Source organism: Mandrillus leucophaeus, unplaced genomic scaffold, assembly GCF_000951045.1.
Source record: "Mandrillus leucophaeus isolate KB7577 unplaced genomic scaffold, Mleu.le_1.0 Scaffold29, whole genome shotgun sequence".
Classification (NCBI taxonomy): domain Eukaryota; kingdom Metazoa; phylum Chordata; class Mammalia; order Primates; family Cercopithecidae; genus Mandrillus; species Mandrillus leucophaeus.
The window spans coordinates 2292393-2305760 of record NW_012103031.1 but is presented as its reverse complement, the minus strand read 5'-3'; the positions used below and the strand labels follow the sequence as shown (position 1 = coordinate 2305760).

General features: G+C 41.9%; 1 protein-coding gene across 1 annotated transcript in view; it reads right to left on the bottom strand.

Moving 5' to 3' along the window:
- SMURF1 (SMAD specific E3 ubiquitin protein ligase 1) overlaps nucleotides 1-10558 on the bottom strand; it is an 80347-nt gene extending 69789 nt beyond the window's left edge. Inside the window, exon 1 of the mRNA XM_011985835.1 lies at nucleotides 10531-10558. Within this exon, the coding sequence (XP_011841225.1) occupies nucleotides 10531-10558 (28 nt within the window). The remainder of the gene's footprint in view (nucleotides 1-10530) is intronic.
- Between the last annotated feature and the right edge of the window lie 2810 nt (nucleotides 10559-13368).

The following is a 13368-nucleotide window of genomic DNA, read 5'->3' as shown; positions in this document are numbered from 1 at the left end:
TGGTGGTGGGTGCCTGTAGTCCCAGCTACTCGGGAGGCTGAGGCAGGAGAATCGCTTGAACCCAGGAGGCGGAGGTTGCAGTGAGCTGAGATCGCGCCAGTGCACTCCAGCCTGGGCAAAAAAACAAATCAACAAACAAACGAAAAATAGTGGCACCAAACTGAGAGCTTAATTTCACACTTCCAACTTGAATAAAATTGACAGATAATTAGGTTTTGAGACCGACAGACTGAACATATGCTGGGGACTGCCCCTTCCTTGCTATGCCGATAGGAATGACAGATAGATATTTAAGATAAACATATACACAGCTCTGTTCACAGAAGGAATCCTTAAAACAGGGGTCCTCAACCACCCCTCCCCCGCACCCTTTTTCCCCGCCCCTAGGCCGCACAGCAGGAGGTGAGCGGCCAGCAAGCAAGGGAAGCTTCATCTGTATTTACAGCAGCTTCCGATCAGATCACCGGCATTACGGCCTGAGCTCCGCCTCCCATCACATCAGCTGCGCGGCATTTGATTCTCATAGGAGCATGAACCCTTGTGAACTGCACATGCGAGGGGTCTAGGTTGCACCCTCCTATGAGAATCAATGCCTGATGATCTGTCACTGTCTCCCATCACCCCCAGATGGGACCGTCTCGTTGCAGGAAAACAGGCTTAGGACTCCCACTGATTCTGCATGGTGAGTTGTAGAATTATTTCATTTTATGCTGCAATGTAATAATAATAGAAATAAAGTGCACTATAAATGGAATGCACTTGAATCATCCCGAAACCATCTCCCCCACCCCTGTCCATGGAAAAATTGTCTTCCATGAAACTGGTCCTTGGTGCCAAAAAGGCTGGGGATCACTGCCCTAAAAGATGGAAAGCAAAGGAGCAGAGGGAAATCTTCGCTATTGACAGACGACACAGCCACACTCAGGCAACTGCCACTGCAGGAGGCAGGATCAACCCTTGGGGGATGCACAGGTGGGAAGCCAGGAAGCTGAGGCCCAGGAGAGGCCACTAGAGTGATGCCTCAGGCAGGGCATGTGAGCTGCCACAGCAGCTGCGCTTGGACTCCTCATTGCTTGACTACGCCCACCCCCCAGTGGAGGTGATGACCTGGGGCCAGGCTTGTTCTCCATCTGCAAGACTGAGTATGGGAGCCTGGCTCTGGCACACAGGGCCATGTTCTGGGCAGGTTGGCAGGTGACTGAAGAACACAGCGTGTCCAGTGCACACCGTAAGAGTCCCTCCTGCAGCTCATCCCCAGTTCCTCCCCACAGCTCCACCGAGAAGCAGGAAATCCCAGCTGCAAGAATGAACACAGAACCAAGAACCATCCAACATTTACAGGAAGTCACATCTTGAAACAAAGAAATAAACTCAATAAAAGTGTTTCCTCGTAAAACAGAGACTACATACTCGTTTCAAACACACATGGAATTTAGAAATGCTGACTACACACTAAGCTACAAAAGAGACTTTAACAAATCTCCCAAAATGAGAAACAGTCTGCATTCATTCACTAAATGTAACCCCCAAAAAAAAAAAAAATCCTCGCTAAATATACATCCTAAATAAATCCACACATCTGGGAATTTTAAAACAGTTTTAAATAACTCTTGGATTAAAGAGAAAGTCAAAGTAGAAATGAGAAACTATTTGAATCAAATGAAAATAAAAAATACTCTCTATTAAAATGCAGACTTAAATTCATTCACTAGAAACCCAGAAAGACTGAAAATGAATAACCTACACTTTCAACTCAAGGATGAATAAATAAAGCAGAAAGAAGGAATTAATAAAGATAACAGTGCAGGTGAACGAAAGGGGCAACAACTGTCAATCAAACCAGAAGCCGGTTCTTTTAAAAGATTCATTAAAAAAAAAAAAAAAAAGAATAAACCTTTTTAAGTAAGCTCAAGAAAAAGAAAAAAGGCACAGATACCCCCAAATAAAGACAAAAGGAGAAAATACAACCACAAGGAACAATTTTATAAATTATAACAGTGCACCACAGAGTCCCAACTTTAAACCAACAGCTAGAATGAAACATTTTCTAAGAACATATAAATTGCCCAAATTTGGCCAAAGAGTAGTGAAACCCTGACCAATGGCTGTAAGCTGCAATAGTAATCGAAAATCTACCCAGAGAAACAAGGCACTAAACATAGATAGGTTTTTTGTTTTGTTTTGTTTTTGAGACGGAGTTTCGCTCTTGTTGCCGAGGCTGGAGTGCAGCGGTGCCATCTCGGCTCACTGCAACCTCTGCCTCCCAGGCTCAAGTGATTCCCCTGCCTCAGCCTTCCAAGTAGCTGGGATTACAGGCATGCGCCACTACGCCCGGCTAACTTTGTATTTTTAGTAGAAATGGGGTTTCTCCATGTTGGTCAGGCTGGTCTTGAACTACCGACCTCAGGTGATCAGCCCGCCTCGGCCTTCCAAAGTGCTGGGATTACAGGTGTGAGCCACCGCACCCAGCCAAGCCTAGATAGTTTTACAGGAAAACTCTATCAAGAGTTCAAGGTACAGATAATTCCCACCTTGTAAAAACTGTTCCCATCTTCTAACAAAATAATAATGAGAAGCTACCCCAACTGAGTTGATGAGACCGACACTGAAACCAGGAAAGTACAACAAAAGCAAGCAAAATTACAGGCGATGGTAGATTCCCCCAGTGCTCCCAACATCTCCTTTTCCTTTCCTTCCAGGAAAATAGAAGTCTGTACTTCCCAGATCCCTGCAAGGGAACATGTGACTGGAGTGCTTCTAGCAAAAGTGTGTGTGTCACTTCTGGACCACAGTACAGAAGAACAGGTAAGAGATCTCCAAGCCTCAGTGAAGCCCGAAGCCACAGAACTCCTATTGGCCTTGATATCTGAATGACAGGGTGGAAAACAGCTCCCGCTGACCCCCAACTCACAATGAACATGGGCAAAAATTAAATCATAGTTACCTGGGGCAGGGGTCGGGGAGTGGAAAGAGATGGCGCACGGAGGATACCAGGCTTGGAAGAGGTGGACGAGGAGGCCTTCAGCCTAACATTTTTTTCTTTCCACAAAGACAATGCATTTATATATTGCTTCTTAATTAAAATAAATCTTGGGCCAGGTACAGTGGTTCACATCTATAATCCCAACACTTTGGGAGACCGAGGCAAGAAGATCACTTGAAGCCAAGAGTTTGAGACCAGCCCAGGCAACACAGCAAGATTCCATCTCTACCAAAAACACTGTTTGAAGTGAGCCGGGCATGGTGACGTACATCTGTTAGTTTCAGCTCCCTGGGAGGTCAAAGCGGGGATGTCACTAATGAACATTTATGTAACGAGTTTCTGTAGACATATATTTAATTATCTCGTGGATTCTGCCTGGAGGTAGAACTGCTGCATCACATAGGAACTCTGTGTCCAAATTTTGGGGAACTGTCAAAGTGTTTTCCAAAGTGGCTGCACAATTTTACATTCCCAACAGCAATACATAAAAGTTCCAATTACTCCACATTCTAGCCACCACTTATTATGATCTCACTTTTGTTTTTGTTCTTTTTGGAGACAGTCTTGCTCTGTCGCCCAGGCTGCAGTGCAGTGGTGCAATCTAGGCTCACTGCAATCTCTGCCTCCCGGGTTCAAGCTATTCTCCTCCCTCAGCCTCCCGAGTAGCTGGGATTACAGGCGCCCGCCACCAGGCCCCGCTAATTTTTGTATTTTTAGTAGAGATGGGGTTTTGCCATGTTAGCCAGGCTGGTCTCATACTCCTGATCTCAGGTGATCCGCCCGCCTTGGCCTCCCAAAGTGCTGGGATTACAGGCATGAGCCTCCACACCTGGCTTGATCTCATTTTTTAATTTTAGCCATCTAGTGAGTCTAAGGGGTAACTCACTGTAGTTTTGATTGGCATGTCTCTGATGACTTTGATACTGAGCATCAAAGGCCACGTTGGTATGCCTTCTTTGGAGAAATGTCTATTCAGATCCTTTACCCACGTATTAAACTGAGTTATTTGTTTTTTCGTTGTGGAGTTGTAAGCGTTCTTTATATATTCCAGAGACAAGATCCTTTTCAAACATAATTTGCAAATATTTTCTCCCATTCTGTGAGTTTTCTTTTTCTTCAAGAGTCCTTTGAAGCACAGAAGCTTTTAATTTTGATGAAATCCAATTAATCTATTTTTCTTTTGTTGCCTGTGGTTTATCATATCTAAGATTCCATGTCTAGACCAAAGTATTGAAGATTTATTTCTGTTTTCTCCTAAGAGTTCTTGAGGTAGGAGCCCAATTTCGTTCTTTTATATGTATATCCACTTGTTCCAGGACCATTTGTTGAAAAGACTATTATTTTCCCTGTCAAATTATCCTGTCATCACAGCTGAAAATCAACTGACCATAAATATGAGGACTTATTTCTGGATTCTGAAGTCTATTCTATTGATCTCTATATCTACCCTATTGTCAGTACCATTCTGTCTTAATTACTTTAGCTTCGTAGTAAGTTTTGAAATTGAGAAGTGCTACTCTCCAACTTTCTTCTTGTTTTTTTCAGGACTCTTTTGGCTACTCTAGATCTCTTGCATTTCCGTATAAATTTTAATCAGCTTGCCAAATTCTGCCAAACAAAAAACAATAACAAAACAACACCTCCCGGCATGTTAACAGTTACGGTGCTGCATCTGCACATCTGGTTAGGAAGGACTCCTGTCTTGACAAGGGCAAGTCTTTCAATCCATGAACATGGGCTGTCTTTCCATTTAGTCAGGTCCTCTTTAATTTCCTTCCACGACATTTTAGAGTTTTTAGTGTACAAATCTTATACTTCTTTTGCTGAATTTACTCCTATGAATGCTTTTTTATACTATTTTAAAATAGATTTTTTAAATTTTTTGATTTTCAATAGATTAGGGTTTGCATAGGATGGTGGGGTGGAGACAGGAAATACGGGGACCTGGGCATAATAGCTAAGGGATGCATGGTTTCTTTTGGGAGTGAAGAAAATGTTCTATAATTGATTGTGGTGATGGTTGCACAACTCTGACTACACTAAAAACCACAGAATGGTACATTTAAAATGGTGACTTTTATAGTATATGAGTTATCTCAATAAAAATGTTACCAAATGAGAGAACCTTGTTAACTCGATATTACAAACTCTTAGCATTTTGTACTCTGTTTCATTTACCTCAGTAGGAAAAAAGTTCCACATCCTCAGGCCAATGTCAAAAAGACACTGTTTAGATACTAATGATTTACTTGGAAACATTGACTCCTGTTAAATTAGTCTAAAATAAAGTATGATATGACTGCCATAATATTAAACTAAGAGAAGAGAAAACATAAACCCCTGCTGTTTGGTTTTGTAAATTATTCAATGGAATGTTGATAGAGTACATTTGGGATTCACAAATAAATAACCTACCCATTATAAACAAACCAACTACAATCTTGGGCAATGATTTCAAAATTACTGAAATAGTCTCTAACTAAAATCTCTGCTTCCTGCGTTGATTCAAATCCAAATTATTCTTAACACATTATTAAAATCCATCTTGATTTTTCAAAGATCTCCACTGCCTACAAACTGCATTCTTTGGAGTTCAAATCCCCCCAAAATGCAGTTTCTCTTGATCTGCTTTAGCAACCTTATCATTCCAACATGGTTTGTTTAATGGTTCACAGACCAGGACAGGGAAACGTTTACCTCAGGGTCTTTCTTTGTGTTGCATGTTGGTTGCCCTCCTTTCGATAACATCTAGCCAATATTTCAGTTAGAATGTGGGCTCAACAGAGTGCACAGCACATAGTGGGCACTTGATCAATATTTGCTGACAAGCACCACTTGCTACTGTATGCTTGACTCTGTGTTAAGCCCTTCCCCTACATTATCTCCTGTATTTCCTCCACAAACTGTATGAAGAAACTATCAGTCTAACAGATTACTTGTCCAAGGCTGCACACGTTGAACCACTGTCGAGTGACTGAAATCCTAATCATTCTTCAGGTTACTGCTCAAATCCTATCTCCTCTCGAATCTCTAAGGCCAACAATGATTGTCCTTTCTCTACACTGCTTAAGTACTTCCTGCCTTTGACACATAAATCTATATTACCTTGAATTATTTCTTTAAGTAGACTTTTTATTTATTGATTGATTGATATTTATTTATTTTTGAGATGGAGTCTCGCTCTGTCACCAGGCTGGAGTGCAGAGACAGGATCTTAGCTCACTGCAACCTCCGACTCTTGACCTCATGATCCGCCCGAGGGTTGAACAAATGGAAAAACATAACAAGTTCTTGGATGAAAAGATGCAACATAAACATCAGTTCTTTCCAAATTAATCTAGAAATGTAATGCAATCCCGTTAAAATATTTACGGAATGTTTCTTGGGGAAGAATCAGGGAACTAGATAGCGAGAACTAGCTCACAGAAAATAAACATCAATAGCCCGTGAATATATGGCCAGGATGGTCTCGATCTTTTGACCTCATGATCCACCCGCCTCAGCCTCCCAAAGTGCTGGGATTACAGGTGTGAGCCACTGCACCCAGCTGACTTTATTTTTCAGAGCAGCTTTAGTACAACAAAATTGAGCAAAAGGTACACAGAAGTCCTACATACTCCCTCCCCGACCAAATGCACAGCTACCCTTACTAATGTGGTTTGGATCAGGGTCCCCACCCAAATCTCACATCGAATTGTAATCCCAGTGTTGGAAACAGGCCTGGTGAGAGGTGATTCAGTCATGGGGGTAGGCTTCTCATGAGTGGTTTAACACTACCCCCCTTGGTACTGTATAGTGAGTTCTCACAAGATCTGCTTGTTTAAAAGTGTGTAGCAACAAGCATCCCCCCTCGTTCTCTCTCTTCCTCCTGCTCTGCACCTCACCTTCCACCATGATTGAAAGTTTCCTGGTGGCTGGGCACGGTGGTTCACACCTGTAATCCCAGCTCTTTGGGAGGCTGAGGTGGGAGAATCACTTGAACCTGGGAGACGGAGGTTGCACTGAGCCAAGATCACACCAATGCACTCCAGTCTGGGCAACAGTGAGACTCTGTCTCAAAAAAAAAAAAGAAAGAAAGAAAGAAAAGAAAAGAAAAGAAAGAAATACCACTTCCCACCTAAGATAATTACAATAATAAAAAAAAAAAAGATAAATACAGAGGGGCAAGGATATGGAGAAACTGAACACTCCTACATTGATGGTGACCATGTAAAATGGTGCCACCACTTTGGAAAACAGGTTGGCAGTTGTTCAAAATGTTGAACACGGAGTTACCATACAATTCAGCAATTCTACCCCTATATGTAAAATACCAAAGAAAATTGACAACCTATGGCCACACAAAATGTTATACGTGAATGCTCATAGCAGCGTTATTCACATAGCAAAAATGCAGAAACAACCCAAATGTCCATCATCTGACGAATGGATAAACAAACTGCGGCAAATCCGCACCATGGAATATTATTCAGCCATGAAAAGCAATGACGTATTGACACATACTCCAACATAAGTGCACCTGGAACACAATGTGCTAAATCACATACAAAGGACCACATATGCCCAATTCCATTTATTGGAAATGTCCAGAATAGGCAAATCTATATATAAAGGAAGTAGATTAGTGGTTGATAGGGACTGAGAATAAGGAGAATAGGGAGTGACTGCTGAAATATGTGGGGTTTCTTTTTTGGGTGATGAAACTATTCTGAAATTAGAGGGTGATGGTGTACAATTCTGTGAATATACTGAAAATACTACATTATGTACTCTAAGGGGTTAAGTTTATGGTATTACAATTTCATCTCAAAAAATTAAATGTACTGGGTGCAGTGGCTCATGCCTATAATCCCAACACTTTGGGAGGTCAAGGTGGAAGAATCACTTGGGCTCAGGAGTTTGAGACCAGCCTGGGCAACATAGCAAGACCCCATCTCTAAAAAAAAAAAAATTTTTTTTAATTTTAACAAAATTAGCCAGGCATGGTGCCATATGCCTATGGTCCCAGCTACTTGGAAGGCTGAGGTGGGAGGACTGCTTGAGCCCAGGAGGTTAAAGCTTCAATAAGCTATGAGTGCACCACTGCTCTCCAACCTGGGCAACAGAGCAAGACCCTATCTTAAAAAAAAAAAAATTAAACACAAGAGTGATTTGAAGACTTACAGAAGTGGCCTTTGTTTCTTGTAAGTCTTAGCATTATCTTATTAGAGGACGCTAAGTTGGTATTTAAAATGCCATGCTGTGCGGAATAATACATTTTAAATAAATTATTTAAACAAGAATAAAACGACAATGGCACCTTTTGTAAAAGGAGTATAAAAGGTAGTGTCCGGGCATAAGAGTTTAGAGTTTAGCTAGACAGACAAAAATGCACCAGCAAGAAAAGTGACGATAGTGCAAGGCTGATCGCTTTCGCTGCGCACATTAAATGACTCCTCCGGCACTATCAATTCATCTTTTGTGCTGTCTTTTAGGTCCATTCTTTCCAGCCCCGCTGCCACTGCTCAAGTCTCGGCAACTCTTATCTCATGTCTAGATGATTACAATAGGCTCTGGCATCTCTTTTCTCTAATTCATTTTAATCATGAAATAATTATTTGTTGGACAAATGAATAAAACATTTTCATTGTTTAACTCTCCTACACATAAACCTCTGAGCTCAGCATCATTTGCTAAATGATAATTTCTTTAAAAAAAAAGTGTTTGGCTGGGTGCAGTGGCTCACACCTGTAATCCCAGCGCTTTGAGAGGCCGAGGCAGGTGGATCACCTGAGGTCAGGAGTTCAAGACCAGGCTGGCCAACATAGCAAAACCCCATCTCAACTAAAAATACAAAAAATTAGCCAAGCATGGTGGCAGGCGCCTGTAATCCCAGCTACTCAGGAGGCTGAGGCGGGAGAATCGCTTGAGCCTGGTAGGTGGAGGTTGCAGTGAGCTGAGATCGCGCCATTGCACTCCAGCCTGGGCAACAGAGCAAGACTCTGTCAAAAAAAAAAAAAATTAAAAAGAATAGAAACTCCCCTTGGATCGAACTACTGACCTCACGGCTTCCCCCTTTCCCCTCATGCATTTTTTAAGTGCTCCTTTGCTCAGGGTCCCCTGGCAACCAACACGCTCCACCTCCTTTACCCCTGTGCTTCCAGGCCGAGTTCAAGTCCCCCGTCCTCCTTCTTCAATCTGTCCTTTACTGTCCTGTAAAGTTACCTACTCCTTTTTTTTTCATTGGTACTTATATAGCTCTCCAAACAGATTTCAAACTCACTAAAAGTAGGATCCATGTGGGGGTAAATCTAAGACAATAAACAGTAACACAGAGAATCAAATTTCAAAATGGGCTGTTCAGGCAGATTATAAGAATTCAGAAAAATAGAATAGTATTGTAGGAATGGTTAAGAAGGCAGTTTGTTTGTTTTTGTAGAGGTGAGACAGGCTGGGTTTCAAAGGGCGGGTAAGTTTTGGATATATAGTAAGGATGTATTGTCAGAAATCAGTGCCTGTAAATCAGGCTCACGCCTGTAATCCCAGCACTTTGGGAGGCTGAGGTGGTCGGATCACCTGAGGTCAGGAGTTTGAGATCAGCCTGGCCAACGTGGTGAAACCCCATCTCTACTAAAAGTAAAAAAAAAAAAAAAAGGCCAGGCGCAGTGGGTCACGCCTATAATCCTAGCACTATGGGAGGCTAAGGCGGGCAGATCACAAGGTCAAGAGATCGAGACCATCCTGGCCAACATGGTGAAACCCCATCTCTACCAAAAATACAAAAATTAGCCAGTTGTGGTGGCGTGCCCCTGTAATCCCAGCTACTCAGGAGGCTGAGGCAGGAGAATCACTTGAACCTGGGAGGCAGAGGTTGCAGTAAGCCTAGATTGTGCCACTGCACTCCAGCCTGGCGACCGAGTGAGACTCCATCAAAAAAAAAAAAAAGAAAGAAAGAAATCAATCTATCAATTAATCAGACAGTACACCACATATCCCAGGGTCCGTGTGTCAATTGCTTGCATGCCTTAGCGTGGATCTAAACACAAATACAAATTGAATCTTTAAAATACAGTTGGTTAAGGTTAGGCACAGTGGCTCACACCTGTAATCCCAGCACTTTGGGAGGCCAAGGCAGGAGGAGCACTTGGGCCCAGGAGTTCGAGATCAGCCTGGGAAACATGGTGAAACCCCATCTCTACAAAAAAACAAAAAACAAAAATTAGCTGGGTGTGGTGGTGTGTGCCTGTAATGCCAGCTACTCAGGAGGCTGAGGTGGGAGAATCGCTTGAGCCCAGGAGTTCCAGGCTGCAGTGAGCCATGATCATATCACTGCCCTCCAGCCTGGGCAACAGAGCAAGACCCTGTCTCTTAAAACAAAACAAAACAAAAAATACAATGAGTTAGTGGTTTTGTCTTCAAAAAGCCTTGCAAAATGTTACACTATTCATCAAAATCATATTGGAAAGTGAACTCTAATTGATCTACTTAACTCAGTTTGCACTAGCATAGTCAGAAGCCTACGTTTTCAATCTGTTACTTCTCTTGGATAAACTTTTCTGCAAACTCACCTAACTGGATCTTTTCTCGTACTACCATTTTCTGTTCACTTAAACCTCCAAGGAGTGTGGGGTAGGAGAGAAGAAAGAGGCTCATTCTTCATTTTAATAACAATAATAAAAAATGCTTAAAGCAAGGGCAGCCTTCATATGATAGCATTTAAAAGAAAAGGACTTCCTGGAAAAAAGAGGATGAATTGACAAAGACTAGCAAACATATCTCCATGGCCATGAATGAGTAAAAGTCAGTTAGGAAAGGGATGGTGAGAAACAGGTGGATAACTGCTGATGCTTCCCACGCGCACTACTGTTCAGCAAAGGCGCCCCACGAACACTGAACTAGTGTTTGTCCTCTGTGGCCTCCAGCAGGTGATCCGAGGCGCTGGGTGCAAAACTGCAAGGTGTTTAGAGAAGGGGCCGTTTTAAATAAAGCTCTTTAGAAACGGATCCTCTACAAATTGACCATGATCAAACAATCATGGAGGTGGAACTAGCTGATCATGGGCTGAGAGCTATAAACCTACCCCTTCCTTTCCTTACTGCTTACAGTGATAGTAGGGTCGGAGGTGGCATCTTGCTGGGACCCTCTTGTCTCTCCCTCCCACATAGACCCATATCCCCTTATAGTCAATTTCCCTATCCCAACAGAGGGACAGAGAGGAGGAGTGGGAAAGGGCAGGGCAGTGGGGGGCAAGAAGAGAGAGAAAATGTATCACATTTTAGGGGGCAAAATAAAATTAATCTCTGCCTTCTGTTCTGAAATATTAAATCCCCCTCCCACATTTATCATTAAATGTTCAATCTGTAATAGAAGAAAAATGAGCACGAGCAAGCTTTTGGAGTTCCTGTATGTAATTTCAATTTTCCTTTCCTACTGCCAATAAAAAATGTTCAACAAATGTCATACTTTAGTATTAGAATATTTTTCTTAAAACAAAATTCCTAGGAGATGGTAACTTTCCTATATAACATTACTTTCACTGCCCTGCCCACAAGGTTATAATGCAAACTCGGAAATACTTCGGGCAGAATTCTTGCAAGGGTGTAATCCTACAAAGAAGTTATGCAGGTCTCAAAATGACAGCTATGCTCTAGTTAGGGGGTTGGCAAGCTACTGCCTGTGTTTGTAAATAAAGTTTTATTGGAACACAGCCATGCTAATCAGTTTACTCAGTATCCATGGCTACAACAACAGCAGAGTTGAGTAGTTGTAATAGAGGCCACATAGCCCGCAAAGCATAAAATATTTACTATCTGAGCATTTCAGAAGCTTGGCAGTCTCTACTCCAGATGTACAGTAGTAGTGAGTGCATATATACATAAAATCAGTGGACTAACTTCTTGGGGACCCACAAAAGTAAGAAAAATATATTCCCACAAACACTACCCTTACTTTTGACTACTTATTAATTTATGCGGATTTGAAACACACACACACAATTTGGTAAAATTCATGTAATGCACACCCATCAAACTTGAACCAGATGTAAGAAATAATCATTCCACAAGAACACCATGAAGCATTCCTCTGAAATTGCTATGTTGTAGTCTACCAACAAATATTTGCAGAATAATAACAAGTAGAAAAATGATAGGAAACTTCCATGTGTCTCTCAGGGTTTGGGCATTCACAAGACTGCTCTGCCTTGACTCAGAATAATCTCTGCACAACAATTAGGAGGGGAAAAGGGAAGATTTGGACAGCTAGAAAGATGGTGGACAGAAGTATCTGAAACCAAGGAGCCTCAAACTCACCACCTCCCTTAAATACAAAATGTTCCTTGCCCAGATCCTCTTTCCAGATAGTTCCTAGCTAAAGCCTTTATTCTTGTTCTAGCCCCCTCTGGCTTCTTTCCTAGTCTTATAATCTCTTTTTTTTTTTTAATGTCTTTTCATCCCAAGACTAGTCAGTTGGATCACTCTGCCCTAATGTCTCCAGCTCTGGGCAGCAAGTCTAACCTTCCCCACATGGCTTTCCTCTTGCCCTAACTACTTTCTGCCCTCACCTGGATGTATTAGGTGCAATTACTTTTGCACCAGCCTAATATCAATCCCAACTTCATCATCTGGGACCTGAAGCCAGACATAATCTTTATTCACTGCACCAGATCAAAAGATGTGGATTTTGAAGTCATCAAGTACTGGGTTCAAAGTCCAGTTTGGCTACTTCCCAGATGGGTGATGGGGCAAATTACTCAACCTCTCTGGCCCTTAAGGTTCTCATCTGTGTCATACAGATAATACTTCCTACTTTTCAGGGTTATTGCGAGCAATGGTATAGGTACCAAATAAAGATGGCTGCTATTATTTTTAACTTGTCTTAATAATTACTACTAACACCACTATCACCTATTGAGGACTCAAATGTCTGGCAATGCGATGAAAACTTTACTCACTTAACCTTTCCATATTGATATTCACAAACTTTTAGTGTGTGTCATATTTATACCCATTTTATAAATATGGAAACTCAGACAGAGAGACTCCAATTCTAGTCTTTCAAGTATGGATGATTTTCATTATTTGTGGATTCTGTATTTGTGAATTCACCTACTTGCTAAAATGTATTTGTAACTCCAAAAATCAATACTCATGGCACTTCCCTGGTCATTCACAGATGTTTGCAGAGCAACAACAATAAAAAATTGAGTCATCGAATGTGCATATTCCCAGTTGAGGTCAAACCAGGCAACGATGTGCCTTCTTGTTTCAGCCTCGTACTGTCAACAAATGGTCTTTTCATGGTCTATTTAGTGCCATGTTTTTCACATGTCTGTGCTTTGTGTTGGTGATTTTGCTGTTTAGAATGGTCCCCAAACGGAGTGGTGAAGTGTTATCCAGTGTGCCTGC